Source organism: Anser cygnoides, chromosome 1 (genome assembly GCF_040182565.1).
Source record: "Anser cygnoides isolate HZ-2024a breed goose chromosome 1, Taihu_goose_T2T_genome, whole genome shotgun sequence".
NCBI classification, from domain to species: domain Eukaryota; kingdom Metazoa; phylum Chordata; class Aves; order Anseriformes; family Anatidae; genus Anser; species Anser cygnoides.
The window spans coordinates 211254435-211269068 of record NC_089873.1 but is presented as its reverse complement, the minus strand read 5'-3'; the positions used below and the strand labels follow the sequence as shown (position 1 = coordinate 211269068).

Genomic DNA, 14634 nt, shown 5'->3' with positions numbered 1-14634 from the left:
CCGTGTGACTTGTGAAAAAATACCTTTAAATCTCAGGACTTCTGAGGCCTTGCTTCACGGGGGTACAGAGGAAGGAGACTGGGAATTTGACATCACAGGAATGTGAGGAAATTGAGCCAAAAGCACGGGTAAGGTACAGGTGTGCTGGAAATTAGGTGCCTTGTGGTGAGCGGGTCACGTTAGGAAATCTTCAAGGAGGTTCAGGCGTTTATGAAAAACGCATGAGACTTGTTTCTCTGTCAGCTTAAGGTCGGACTAGGCGATCTTGGAGAACTTTTCCGACCTAAAAGATTTGGCGTGTCTCTGACCAGCAGCCCCCAGCATCCCCACCCGCCCGCGCCACCGCTCCCCACGCACACCCCACTCACAGCCCACCTTGCACACGCGCCTCCCTCAGTCCTGACACACTCGTGTACGTCCCCTACAGCGCCCCAGACACCCAGCACGCCCACACACACCGGCACCGCATGAACACCCACATGCACGGAACAGCACCACACGTAACCCCGCCTGAACACCCCCACACAACTCCCGCAGCCCCACACGGCCCAGATGCACCCCGACACTTCAATCCGTGCGCCCACAGCACTCGTCACCCCCCTTCCTCACCCCACAGACCCGGCGCCGCCCGCCCTCTTCCCCCTCTCCCCCCTCGGCCTCCGCGCCGCGCCCGCCATCTTCTCCCCCTCCCCTCGCCGCGCCGTCGCCATGGCAACGGGAGGGGGGGCAGAAAACTACAACTCCCAGCGTGCCTCGCGCGGCCAATCCGCAGCGCCCAGGTCGGCGGAGGAGGAGGAGGAGGAGGGAGGCGAGAAGATGGCGGCCAAAGGCGGCAGGAACGGGCTGCTCGACAAGGTGCGGGGCGGGACGGGGGAGCTCCAGGCGGCCTGCCAGGGCCTGCAGGGGGGGCAGGGAAGCTGGGGAGGGACTCTTTGTCAGGGCTGGGGGGACAGGACGAGGGGCACCGGCTGGAGCCTGGCAGGGGGGAGGCTTCGGGGAGGCGTTGGGAAGAAATTCTTCCCTCTGAGGGCGCTGAGGGCCTGGCCCAGGCTGCCCAGAGGGGCTGGGGGTGCCCAGGCTGAGAGGGCTTTAGGGCCCCTTCCACCCCAGACCCCTCCCTGGTCCCCCTTCGGAGCAGCAGCTTTGCTCGCAGCCCGGTTTCAGGTGCTCGTGGCGCAGCCCCTTTGTTGTGTCTGGGGGTTGCTGGGCCCTGCTGGCAGGCAAAACTAAAGATCTGGGGGCGTTTTATTCCCTTTTATTCCCGAGAAGACAAAAGCAGCTGCCCCTGTGTCAGGGCGTATCTACAGAGTGGCGTATGTGGCATCTTCCGCTCAACTTCAAAAGAAGGCCGGCTGCACTTGGAAACGCTTTAACTCTATTTTCATTTCTATTTTCATTAATCTCTATATACTCCTAATTCCTAAAGAGCGCCGTTTCCTCGTGTCTGCTGAAGCTGAGGTCACCCTTGCTGCGTATCTGCTGAAGTCACCCTCGCTGTATGCAACGTCTGGTGGCGTTTCTTTAAAATGGTCAGCTAACCCCCTAAGTAAATTCTTTTAGGGGACGGTGCCGGCAAAATATCTCCGGACGTCTCCCGCAGGTGTGCTCGGCTTGCAGCTCTGAAACGAGAGCGCTTTGTGGTTACGCTGCAGGAACTTAACAAGTGTCACGCTCTCGAGGCATCCCCGCGCCCTCCGCCACGTGCCGTGTGTCCGAGCGCCGGTTATTTCGGAAGGAAATGAGATCGTTGGTGAGGGAAAGGCACTGCTGCTGCGGGAGCTGAATCGCTCCGGAAGGACTCACTGAGAAGTTCCATCAGGGTTTGTGCACGAAGCACGTGTGCACGCTTGAGTCTGCTCTGTTTTCCTCTCCCTTTCTTCCCAGTGCTGGTCCATGCGCCTTCATTTCCTCCCCCTTGATGACTTAGATGAAGTCTGACCGTTTTCGGGAACCGGGCTATCTGTTGCAGAGGTATCACCTGGAAAATTGTCTTCTCAGTCCCTAATTGCTCACGTTTTTCTCAAATTGAAAAACAGCGCCTCAACGCCAAGGCTTTAAAGTCCTACAACAGGCTGCTTGTTTCACGTACCTGTTTGTACTTTGCTGGTAAGCTGAATCAGGGGGAGTTTAGGAAGACAGGCACGTTAATTACCTGCTTTTTTCCCCGCTTTCTTTTGTCCTTCTCATGTTCTTTCAGTGTCCGTGAAAATCAGGTAGCTCCTCCTGACCTCACGTAACCAGGGCCACCCCGGAGCGCGCGCTGGCTGACTTCAGGCTGGCGTGACAGCGACTCTCGGGTCCTCAGCACCTTGAGGTTTCACCATTTTATTTCTCTGAGCTGCCAGCAGCGCGGCACCGAGTTCTTAACCAGAGCCTCAGCCCTTTTTTTTAGGTTTCGTAAGCCACATCCTGGTTCCCAGCTGCTGCGGATGTTCCTTCGAGGCCTGTTAGAAGTTCCTGATCGTAGGGTTTAAGAAGGGGAAGCTGTTTTCTTTCCGCCCTTCTACTAGAAAACACAGATCAGGTGCAATGCAGGGATATTACTCTCCTTGAAGAGCTTAGGTAGCCTGCGCTGGTGTTGATATTGCAGTGGCAACAAATCTTTGTTACTCTGTGGCTTGATTGTTTATGTTTGCAATACCCAAACCGTGCCGTAAACTTCCGAGCGAGATTCGAAGAGACAAGGCAGCTGCCAGAAGGTGTCGCAGGCTGGAGTTGGACGTGGTGTAAATGAGGCTGGCAGGAGAGCAGAAGGAACAAGGCAGGGGAAAAAGGTGAAGTTCGTGCTGCGCCTCGCGTCCGAGACGTGAACGTCTTGAAACTTCCCCTGGGGTTTGTCTCCCGCTGAGGAGGGAACGGTGAGCAGGGGTTTAGGGGAAGGTGAGAGCTCGACAAATGAGCTGTGTGCGTGCTCGGATGCGGCGGTGGCTGCAGTGACACGAAGCGCTTGTGTTCCTGCCCCTTTCTTGGAGCTAACAGCAGAACGCTTCCTGGCTGCTGCAGGCAGCAGCTTTACTGAGCAGCCGGGGTCCCCGGGAGGCTGGTTTCTGGCTTTCAGAAGTTGCATTTCTTTATTTTTTTTATCTTCTCTTAGTTTCAAATAAGGTAGCCGCCGGCCACGCTTGGTGCTGAAGCCTCGTTCTTACAGGGCTGTGCGGCCAGGTCCCGAGTCCCCTGGCTGCAGAACACCACGTTTGCTTCCCCTGGGGAGCTTTCCCCGGTGGGGCAGAGAAGTGAGGCCTCTGACGATGCCATTTCACTCGATTTTTAACAGAAGGGAGTCGAGTCGCACCCACGCCGACGATGGTTTCGGAATAGCTGGGTTCTGTTTTACACCCCGCCCCCGCTCAGGCTGGAACCAAATCGAAGTTTTCCCTTTGAGGCTTCCGATCTCGCGCCCGAAGTGGTCAAAGTAAATAACGTGATTGCGAAATTCCTCCTTCTGGCTTCAGGAGCGGACGTGCTGGCGTCTGCCGTGCTCCACGGGACGTCGTCGTGCCCCCTGCAAGCTCTGCCTCCCCTCGCGCTGATCCGCGGGGGGGCTGCCGGCATTCCTCTTTCCCCCGGAGCTGCAGCGGAGAGGCGCGTGCGTGTCGCTGCGCTCGCGTGGACGTTTGTTGCCTCCTGTAAGCGCCTCCTTCGGCTCCTCTCCCGCAGCCTCGGCGCTAACCGAGAACGGAGGTAAAGGGAAGGCCAAAGCTTCGCCCTGCCTGGCGTCCCAAACTGCAGACGTGTCCCCACCGCCAGATCCTCTCCGGCGTGAGCCGCCCCGCGTTTATCCGCCTGTTTCTGCCTCGAAGCAGAACGGGTTGAGGCTGAGCAGGAGCGAGGAGCTGCTGGTTCCGCTCTCCGCTTTATGCGGTCTAAGATTAGATTTATTTTTTTCCCTCCGGTAACAGCTTTATTTAAAAAATGCCACGTGGGCTCCACGTGTGCCTCCGAAAGCGCTGCTTCCCGGCTCCGGGAGAGATCAATATCGGCTGTCGCCGCTGTTAGCTGGCAGCTCCGGCATCGTGTGGGTGAGGACGGAGGGCAAGGGGCACGAATCCAGCTCTCGCGCTGCCGCGGGCTTCCCAGGTAAAGCTGGGGAGATGATTGTGGCAGTGCCTCCACTCTTTTTTTTTTTTGCGTATCGACGCCCCCCTCTGCGCAAATCCCTTCTCTAAGTGAAGCGTTAGCGGCCCTGTGCCCCCGGGGATGGAGTGCAGGCGCCTGTAAAATCGCTTTAAAATCCTCAGGCTTTTAATAATAAGCCCGGGGCTTTATTCTCATTCGTTTCTCGATTCCTGAGCTTCTCTCGTTGATATTTCCCAGCTAATTTTCCAACGTACCTAGGAAGCCGTCGGTTTTATTTCAGAGAAGAAGGGCAGAAAGCTGAGCGTCGGCGCTGATTCCGTCCTCTCAGGCTTTAGGGAGGAGAACCAGGCCTCAGCAGGCGGATTGAAAACGTGAGTCCCGACCATGAGGTAGATGCACCGGGCTGTGACGCCGGGCAAGCTGCTGTCGCCGGGAGGCGAGGCTTCAAAGCGTGCAAAAACAGTCCCCGAGGTAAGAGGAGGGCAGGGCCCAGGCACGGAAGGGACGCGGGAAGTGGGACCGTGCCCGCTGGCCTCACATCGGGACCTCGGCAGGCTCCCAGGGTGCTGGGCGCCGTCCGAGCTGCCCACCTGCCCGTTCCTCTTGTCGTAGAGCACGCCGGCTGTTTTTAGGGTGTGATTCCCCGGCGAGAGCTGCAGACAGCTTCAAAAGGAGTAAATGCAGCTCCTTTTTTTTTATTTAAATTCATCAGAGACCCCGGGGGACTGGTCCCCCTCTGGCACTGCTCGGTGTGGGGGCCTCTGGCTTCTCGCTCTCCCTTGGGAACAAGCCTGAGAGCGCTGGCACATTTTACATTCGGGGTGTCCTGTCCTAGCTCCAGAAACATGGGGAAACATTACTCAAAACATTTGCTCGGTTTTTACTTCTTCAGAACGATTCTTTCAACGGTCTTTGGGGAAAAAAAAAAAAAAAAAAACGCAGCTGTGCTTCGAGGCAGGTCTGGTTTGGAGAAACTCCCGCTGGCCTGCGAAGGTTCCCCTTGCTGTGAAATCCTGCCCGTTTACTTTGTTGGTTATTATTCGCCAAAAGCAGCAGGGGAAGGGTTTGACCAGCTGTAAAGACTCGGCCTTTTTTCAAGATGTTTTACCGACGGCAAAAACAGACGCTGCAGGCTTTCCTTTCCTCCTTAGCAAGGCTCGCTTGCCTTCCTTTGAGCTGCGCGAATACAAGAAAGGGGAGAATATTTCCCCGCGGGCAAAGCTGAGTTCAGGGTTCGGTTCCTCACGGATCCAGCAGAGAACCCAGCTGTGCTGTCCTGCACGTGCAACGCCAGTCGACCCTTTTGTCCCTAAAATAACGGGGGTTTTCCGCACCTCGTGGGAATAATCCTGTAGCCTACGCACCTGGTGCTGTCTCAGAAAAGCTCTCCCTTTTAGGGTTTTGCCAAGCAAAGTAAGGTTGCCCGTGGACGGGCTCGTTGTCTTCCCTTCCTCTCCCTTGCCAGACACGGAGCCTGCCCCTGAGAGCAGCGAGGGCAGGTCTGAATGGTTTTCCTCAAGGCTTTTTTGATTTCCCCGTGGGATGAGGTAACGGGGGCTGGGCGCAGGGGTTGTTTCCTAGAGGTTTTTGACTTCCAGCTTTCCAACTGGGAGAAGAAAATAGGCATTTTTTTCCCTTTCCCTACTCTAGCTCTTGATCCTTCTGTCCTTGGGAATTCCAGAGGGCAAGAAATAAAGCTGCTGTAGATGCTTTTAGAAGGACGGATAAACGTTTGAGGGAGTTCTGTGTTCTTCCCTGGAAAAGGGCTTGGCTTTTGGTTGTCCTGTGCGCTGTACTGACCTCGGAAAGTGGCTTGAAAAATGTGACCCAGCAGCTGCCTGAAATATTTCGTAACATCCACCGACAGGAGAGCTCCTTGGTTGTCTGTTTAAAGGCTCCTGGCCGTTCCTCTGGCCCCTCGTAAGCCACCCTTGGTGACGTTTGCTGTGCCCCGCGTAATTCATACCCACGGATCCTGGGGGATGATCGCGCTTTGCCCTGTGCGGACACGGGGGGAGCAGATCAGGTTTCACCTCTTACTTTAAAACGGTTTCATTTGCGTTGATTTCCAGAGGAGGAAAGGAGCTTTCGTGACAGGTACGTGGTAAATCCGTCTGGGGAGCTCCAGGAGCGGGAAATAAGACGAGGGAGGTTGAGAATCGCTTCCGCTGACAGTTAGAATGCAAACTTCCAACAGCGGGTTGAAATAACGGGCTGCTACAAACAAAAAGGGCTCGGACTCACGGGTCCGACTGTGGCAAGAAGGAGTCGCCACCAAAAAATACATTTCAGAGGAAAACTAAGGCCTTGCAGCACCCGAGCCATTGTGTCTGGGGTCCCTTCTTGCTGAAGGACCTGCTCCTGCAGCGCAGTTTGGGGACAGTCTGAATACTGAAGGGCTTCAAAGTGTTTTTGTTCCGTGCAGGACGATGGTCGGCCTGAAACTTCCTTTCTTTGTCGTGCCTTTATATTTGTCGCTCGTGCCCAGATTGCTGAGGGTCCTTTCATGTTTTCCTCCTGTCATCAACCCGCAAAGAGTCCGCTTGTGACTTCCTTGCTCTGAAGCATCAAGGCAAGCGTGAAGCCCTAACTGCAGCTTTCTGGGGGTGACAGCAGTAACAGAGCGAGTCCTGGTTAGGCTCGGGTCACAAACAGCAGCTGTCCTGTAGGATCTTTGGGTTTTCTCTTCCCTTTTGTGTTCCCGACAGGAACGAGTGTGTTCAAATGCGACCCTAACCCGGGCCAAACTCTCCAGGGGCAATTAACTCCTTTTTCTTCCCGTTGCAGTGGAAGATCGACGACAAGCCAGTCAAAATTGACAAATGGGACGGGTCGGCCGTGAAAAATTCCTTGGACGATTCTGCCAAAAAGGTACGTCCCGCGACGAGCTCCCCCTGCTCGGAGCCACCCGGGCCTTTGCCTTCCTGAAGGCTTTCAAACACAGAGCGATGTGAAACTGCACAGAGAATTCGGGGATCGGCCTGCGGCTGTTTCCCCGCAGTACCCAGCACTTCCCGTGCTTCCTCGGCCCCTTGCAGCGTGCTTTCAGCGAGTTGGGTTGAATTTGGTGGAGCTGGGCTTTTTATTTTAGCCCTTTAGGTGAATCCTCTGCGCCTTGGGCTTTATATTTAGCTTAAGAACTCGTTAAACATTTACGTTTTGTTCGTGAAGTGCCTGTAGCCATGCTAATTCTGTATCTTGTTTCTTGATTCCTGTGGATCTGAATTGGCTACAGCAGCTTTTGTGCTTGCAGTAACAGCAATTACCGTGGTGTCCGAGGTGATATTAATTATGCATAAGGTTTCTGTTCAGCTGACCCGCACGAAGTAGGTTGTTTTGTCTAAAGCCTTTTCAGAAGCGGTTTGTAAAATGTATTAAAAAGCACAAGGTAAACCCGGCTGCACGATTCTCCCGCAGGTCCTCCTGGAGAAGTACAAATACGTCGAAAACTTCCGTCTGATCGACGGCCGCCTCATCATCTGCACCATCTCGTGTCTCTTCGCCATCGTAGCCCTCATCTGGGATTACCTGCACCCCTTCCCTGAATCCAAGCCGGTCCTTGCGTTTTGTGTCGTCTCATATCCTTTGCCTGCCTTGTCCCGTCTAGAATCCCGGAATATCCCAAGCTGGAAGGGACCCCCGAGAATTATCGAGTCCGACTCCAAATTCGAGTCCCATCCGAAGCAGGTTCCCTCCAGGGATCCTGCTTTGGCAGGGGGGTTGGACCCGCTGATCCCTTGAGGTCCCTTCCAACCCCTCCAATCCCGTGATTCTGTGAAACTTGCGCCAGAAGGGTTTTATTTTCCCCACGAGCCCTTCTCGGTCTTCCCGTTTTCAGGCACGCGGGGATCTTGCCGCCTGCGGCGCGGCGACCAGCTGACTCCCAGCCGTTTTCCGCGTGATGGGCAGCTCCGTGCCTGTCTGGGTGGTCGTCATCTGATGGTCACGCGCTGAAATTCGGGTGATCTGTGCGCGATGGGGATGCAAGCTGCCCGTTAGAGCAGAGGCTGGGCAGCAATTCAGCTCGCTCCGAAGCCCGCAGCAGCCTCCTGGGCAGCTGAATCACCCCCCTGGCTGCGCTGACCCTCGTTTCCTAAATCTGACAGCTGTGCAGACGTTCCTCAGCTTAGGGGTGTTAATCCCAAACTGGAAATCAGCCCTTAAAAGCTTCAGGGTTTTGTTTTGTGTGGTTTTTGTTGTGTTCTTTTTAATTGTAGTGTGGCTACGGAAACCTCTGTCCTCCCCTAGTACAACATCTCGGCTACTGCGAGTGGGAAGTGGAGCGGGGGTAATTCTTGCCGGCGCCTCTGTCGGAGGGGAGCAGGTGCTGAGTTTCGGGGGGCAGCGCTACAAATCGGGGTTTAAATGCTTAGAACCTGCTCTAGTTAAAGGGTTAACTCTGAAATACCAAAAAATACTGGCGGTACTGCTTCTAACGCGGCACTGCTGGAGTGGGTTTGTGTGTGTGTGCGCGCGGTTGGGCAGTCGGGGTCTGTGCCACCGATTTCTTCGCAGTTCCTCCAGGGGGACAGACGTCTGCGGAGGTTTTACAACGCAAATGGACGTGACAGAGGATTTCCAGCACGAACGGATGTGCCAGATGAGCAGCGCTGGCCCAGAGCCGCCCACGGGCCTGCTCTCAGGGGCGGCTTTGGCATCGGTGAGGCAGCACGAGCTGGCGGCCTGGAAGCTTGTTGCTGACCTGGGAGCCGCAGTGTCGCTAGCTGGGCAAGTCCCGTCCTTGTTGTAGGCTGTTTTTTTTTCTGTTTGGCACTCGGCATGAGCTCCGGGATACTTCATCCCCCAGCATTTGGGGTGATTTACTCCTGAAAATGAGAGAAATTGCTTGATCCGTGCTCAACAGAAATAGCGCTTATTCTGTGGCTCGCACTTTGCCACCATCTCCTGCAGATGTTGCTCCAAATAATTAGCAAAGTAGCGGAAAGGAGTATTCCATTGCTGTGATTTCTGCTTTACTTAAGGGTTTCACGAAGCATTCTGTGCAGCTGGCCCGGAAATTTTGTTCTTGAAAGCCCGTAGCGGGTTCTCGCTTTCCCCACTGCTTCCAGCCACCGGTTGGTGCTCTTGTGCCGGTGCAAAGATCCTAGGAAAGTGCCCCAGTTATTATTTAGCTTCCCGTGCTCGCGGGACGTCAGCCAAACAGCTGGCTGGGAATGATAACGCTGCGAGAGGTGGCTGAAAGGCGCTGTCTCAGGGGACCCTGGCTCCTTCCTTGCCTGTCTTCAGCGTCTCAGTTTCCTTAACCTTTCCGAACATATTTTGTGATGATGGGAATCCTGACCATCTACACCTCCTACAAAGAGAAGAGCATTTTCCTGGTAGCTCACAGAAAAGACCCAGCCGGGATGGACCCCGATGACGTGTGGCAGCTCTCCTCCAGTCTCAAACGGTATCGGAGCTTCGGTTGGCCTGTAGTTACCGCGTGCTCCACGGCGGGGCAGGAAAGCTGCATTTAGGATACCTTAAAACAAAATGGGGGAAAATACTGGTGTCACAGCACCGGGGACGTGAGCTTTCTGCACTGGCTACTGTGTCGTGCGCTTCGCTGCTTCCCCGGCAAGCCGTGGTTAATATTTGGCACGGAATTACTTAGAAGCAGCAGTGATCAGTAAAGCTCCCGCCAGTCTTGTGTGCGCTGTTTCCACTCGTGTCTCTGTAGGATCATCCAAAATATTTTCCCTTAGTTTTGTACCTACAAATCTTGTTCCACCCCCATCAAGATCGCTGTCCCTAAAAAAGGGAGTAGCGCCGAGCAGTTCTCCGCCACAAACGTTCACGTTGTGCTTCTTTTTAAAACGGGGGGAGGGAAAGCCTGATCCCTTACAAAGAGTATAAAAACCCTTCAATCGTGTTATAATTAAAGCCTGGGTGAGCTCCCACATGGGGTGCTGGGTGCTGGGACCCCTCCTGGGGCTTTCCCCGTGCCAAAAACGAGGGTTCCCCGTTGGCTTCACCATCCTGGGCCGGATTCGGTGAATTCTGCCCTGAAATCTCGCTGCTCTCCCCGCAGGTTTGACGACAAGTACACCCTGAAGCTGACTTTCATCAGCGGGAAGACCAAGCAGCAGAGAGAAGCCGAGTTCACCAAATCCATCGCGAAATTCTTCGACGCCAACGGGACGCTGGTGATGGAGGCCTACGAGCCCGAGGTCTCCAAGCTGCACGATAGCCTGGCCCTGGAGAGGAAAACCAAATGAGTCCCGCCGCCGCCTGCCTCCCGAGATCATGCTGAATTAATACCAATAAAGTCAACGAGCAAAGCTAATCGCCTCGGCTTTTGTCCTGAAATCCCATTCCAGTTCCGATGAGCCCCCCCCCCCTCAACGCGTGGCCAGGGGGGGCTTTTTTATCTCGTCAGCATCGCCTTTTGCCTTTCTGCTGGTGAACTTGCGGTAGGAATTCAGGACAAAATCCGCGTAGGGAAACAAAGCGTCCACCCGCAAACGAGTTTTCTTTATTTTTGTATTTAATTGGGGGGGGGAAGGGGGGGGGGATCGTTTTATATCAAAGCCTTGTATGTGTTGGGGGGGGGGGGGGGGAGATAAATGCGCTGCTTCTGTACGGTAGGGCAGGAAACGCTTGCCTGCGAGGTGAAAATAAAAGGAAGAAAAGGGTTTTTTTGAGCTGGGAACGTCGCTGGGGTGTCCAGCTGCCCCCCCCTTTTTGCCCCCCCCCCCCCGCCTTGTCCCCATCCCACGCCTCCCGCTGTACCCCGGCCTTTTCTAAACGGATTTTTTTGCAATAAAAGGGTCGAACCGCCGCGAGCCTCTGCCTGAGCATCTCTTGGGGCGCATCCCGGGGTTTTTTTGGGGGGGGGGGCGGTTCGGGGAAGGTCCTTTAACGCCCCCCCCCCCCGGGGAACGGGGCCGGGCGGAGCCGGGGGCGGAGCGGGGCGGGCGCAGCGCGGCGGAACCGGGACGGGAGCGGCGGCGGGGGGGGGCCGGGAGCCGAGAGGTGCCGGGGGGGGGTCGGAGGGTTGGGGGGGGACCAGGGGGTCGGGGGGGGCAGGGGGGTGCAGGGGGGTATGGGGGGGTATAGGGGGAATCGGGCCGGGGGGGGGGAGAGGGCCGGGAGGGGGGTGCGGGGGTGTTTGGTGCCTGGGGGGGGGGGGCAATTGGGGGAAATTGGGGAAATGGGGGGGGATCGGGGGGTGCAGGGGTGTTTGGGGGGGGACTGGGGGATGCAAGGGGGGGGTACGGGGGTGTTTGGTGCCGGGGGGGGGGAAATTGGGGAAGACGAGGGGGATCGGGGGATGCAGGGGGGGTGCAGGGGTGTTCGGGGGGGGGGAATTGGGGGAAATTGGGGAATCTGGGGGGGGGGATCGGGGGATGCAGGGATGGGGGGAGTTCACCCATAGGGGTTGTGGGGGTGTTTGGTGCGGGGGGGGGGGGGGAATTGGGGGAAATTGGGGAAACCGGGGGGGGGGGGTCGGGGGATGTACGGGGGGATGCAGGGGCGTTTGGTGCGGGGGGGGGTGGGAAATTGGGGAATTTGGGGAAAATGGGGGGGGGGGGGAATGGGGGATGCAGGGTTTGGGGGGTGTCTGCCCATGGGGGTTTTGGTGCGGGGGGGGGATGCAGGGGGAGATTGGGGTGTGCGGGGGTGTAGGGGAGTGGGGCTGGGGGGGTGGCAGGGGTTATGGGGGCCGTAGGCAGGTTTTGGGGTCTGGGGGATGCTTGGGGACTCCGGGGTGGGGACACGGGGGGTGTTAATGGGGGTTTTGGGGGTGTCTTGGGGATGTCCTGGGGGGGGGGGGAAGGAGGCTTTCATGTAATGGGACCGAGGGGCTCTGACCCCCCCAACTCCCTCCCCGCTCAGGTCCCCTCGGGGACAGGGCCGCCGGGCCGCCACCATGGCCCAGGCCGTCACCTGGCTCAAGGTGAGTCCTGTCCCCACCCCTGCTCTGAGGGGGGGCCACCAGGAGCCAGCCCCATTCTTTTGCAATCATTAAACCCTTTCACTCCCCCCCCATCCCGCCTCTTCCTTCCCAGCGGCTGCGGGGGTCCGGGGAGCGCCCGCAGCTTGCGGGGGCCCTGCTGAGCCCCCCCAGGGAGACGCTGTTCCGGCAGGAGGCGGCCGGCGGGGTCACCTACCGCATCCCCGCGCTGCTCCACGTCCCCCCCGCCACCTTCCTGGCCTTCGCCGAGAAGCGCTCGTCCGCCCGCGACGAGGACGCCGAGTACCTGGTGCTGCGGCGGGGCCTCCGCAGAGGCCACGCGGTTGAGGTAAGGCAGGGAAAAAAAAAAAAAAAAAAAAGTCAAAACTGGTAAAAGCGGGGCGTTGGGATGGGTTGCGATGTCTGTTGGAGCGGGGTCGTGCTTTGGGAGGAAAGGGGGCGGCAGGTTTTGGGGTTTGGTGGTGGGGACCCCGTGGTCCCAACCCCGTTGTCCCCGCAGTGGGGGCCCGTGGAGGAGCTGCCGGGGCTGGCGCTGCCCGGCCGCCGCACCATGAACCCGTGCCCGGTCTACGAGGCGTCGAGCGGCACCGTCTTCCTCTTCTGCATCTGCGTGGAGCGGCGGGTGACCGAGTGGCACCAGATCCTGGCGGGACGCAGCGCCGCGCGCCTCTGCTGCGCCGCCAGCCGCGACGGGGGCCGGAGCTGGAGCGCGCTGCGGGACGTCACCGACGAGGCCGTCGGCGCCGACCTGCCCCGCTGGGCCACCTTCGCCGTGGGGCCGGGCCACGGGGTGCAGCTGGCCTCGGGGCGCCTGGCCGTGCCCGCCTACGCCTACTACGTGCACGGGCGGCTCTGCGGGCTGCCGCTGCCCTGCTGCACCCGCCCGCACGCCTTCATCTTCTACAGCGACGACACGGGACGGAGCTGGCGCAAGGGCTCGCTGCTGCGGGGCATGCGGACGGGCGAGTGCCAAGTGGCCGAAATCGGCTGCGGGGACCGGGGGACGTTGTTGTACTGCAGCGCCCGCACGCCGTGCCGCTGCCGGGCCGTCGCGCTCAGCACCGACCGCGGGCTCCGCTTCGGGCTCCCGGCGCGATGCCCGGCGCTGCGCGAGCCGCCGCAGGGGTGCCAGGGCAGCGTGGTGAGCTTCGCCGCGCCCGACGGTGCCGAAGACGCCCAGCACTGGCTGCTCTACTCCCACCCCACCGACCGGCGGCGCCGCCGCGACCTGGGCATCTACGTCAACACCGCGCCGCCGGACGGGGCGGGCTGGAGGCACCCGTGGGTGCTGCAGGAGGGACCCTGTGGGTATTCCGACCTGGCCGCCTGCCCCAAAGGCGTCTTCGGGTGCTTGTTCGAGCGCGGGGCCACCAGTGCCTGCGAGGAGATCGCCTTCTGCCTCTTCGCCCTGAGCACCGGCGGCGGTGCCGAAGCGCCGTGCCATGGGAACGGACCCGTTTTAGAGGTTTTGTCCCCAAGGGATGGAGGCGACAGCAGGGAGACCTCGGAGGAAATTCTTCTGGGCGCGACCCCGGAGGAGGAGAAGCGGGGTCGTGCGGCTTTTAATTGACGCGTTCGTTTTTTTTAATGAGTGATGTGCATCGTTGGCCGCCGTGGGGTTGGTGGGAGCTGGGTGCGGGGGGACCCCGGGGTGGCACCAGCCCACGCCAGGACCCGAAACACTCCTCAAAAATCAGCATTCCCAGCTCCCCTCCTTGTCATGGCAAAAAAAGCAGAAGATGCCACCGAAAGCATCATGGGGAAAAACCCAAACATGAGTTTTAGTTACAAATTCCTGCCTCTCTCACATGGCATGAGATGATTCCTCTTTTCTATAGTTTTTTTTCCCCCAGTTTTCCATTCCCTGAGTTTTTTCCTGCAGGGAAGGGCACTCAGACGTGAGCCCAGCCGCAGGGGACAGGCGGTGGCTTTGTCCCTGGGCGTGACGGTGGCAGCTCATCACAGTCTCACGTCCTTGTGCCACCGGCAAATAAAATCCTCCACAGATGGGTGGAATCCGACCAGTCCCGGGTGGCAGAAGGAGGCAAAGGGGACGGTGTGAGGACATGGGAGATGGAGTGAAGGGACGTGGGACATGGGGTGAAGGAGACGTGGGACATGGGGCAATGGGGACGTAGGACATGGGATGATGGGGACATGGAACTAATGAGGACATGGGACATGGAGTGGAGGGGCCGTGGGACATGGGTTAATGGGGACATAGGACATGGGATGATGGGGCCGTGGGACATGGGGTTGAGGGGCCCTGGGACATGGCATGAAGGGGACGTGTTACCCACACCCCAGAGCAGAGAGGCTCACAGCAATGCCCGTCATGTCCCTGCACCCATCGTGCATTCACCCATCGCGGTCCTGCACCTCCCCACCTTCACAGAATCACAGAACCATCCAGGTGGGAAGAGACCTCCAAGATCACCCAGTCCAACCTCTGACCTAACACTAACAAGCCCTCCACTAAACCATATCACTAAGCTCTACATCTAGACGTCTTTTAGAGACCCCCCCCAGGGATGGGGACTCAACCACCTCCCTGGGCAGCCCATCCCAATGCCTAACAGCCCTTTCAGTAAAGAAGTTCTTCCTGATATCCACCCTGAACCTCCCCTGGCACAGCTTGA

The 14634-nt window shown here is 58.1% G+C and overlaps 2 protein-coding genes across 3 annotated transcripts; both read left to right on the top strand.

The window, feature by feature from the left end:
• Positions 1-537: 537 nt before the first annotated feature.
• On the top strand, positions 538-10858 carry SPCS2 (signal peptidase complex subunit 2). Its single transcript, XM_066990066.1, has 5 exons — positions 538-855; positions 6865-6948; positions 7495-7659; positions 9357-9487; positions 10109-10858. Exons 1-5 carry the CDS (start codon positions 553-555, stop codon positions 10293-10295), a joined length of 870 nt encoding a protein of 289 aa, XP_066846167.1. The 5' UTR covers positions 538-552; the 3' UTR covers positions 10296-10858.
• A 97-nt stretch (positions 10859-10955) lies between these two features.
• Positions 10956-14016, top strand: NEU3 (neuraminidase 3). 2 transcript variants are annotated; one of them, XM_066990064.1, is made up of 4 exons: positions 10956-11052; positions 11917-11977; positions 12090-12323; positions 12495-14016. In XM_066990064.1, exons 2-4 carry the CDS (start codon positions 11951-11953, stop codon positions 13563-13565), a joined length of 1332 nt encoding a protein of 443 aa, XP_066846165.1. In that variant the 5' UTR covers positions 10956-11052; positions 11917-11950; the 3' UTR covers positions 13566-14016. The 2 variants fall into 2 exon arrangements, with proteins under 2 accessions (XP_066846165.1, XP_066846166.1); XM_066990065.1 differs by having other exon boundaries at positions 10970-11052; positions 11912-11977.
• The last annotated feature ends 618 nt before the right edge of the window (positions 14017-14634 follow it).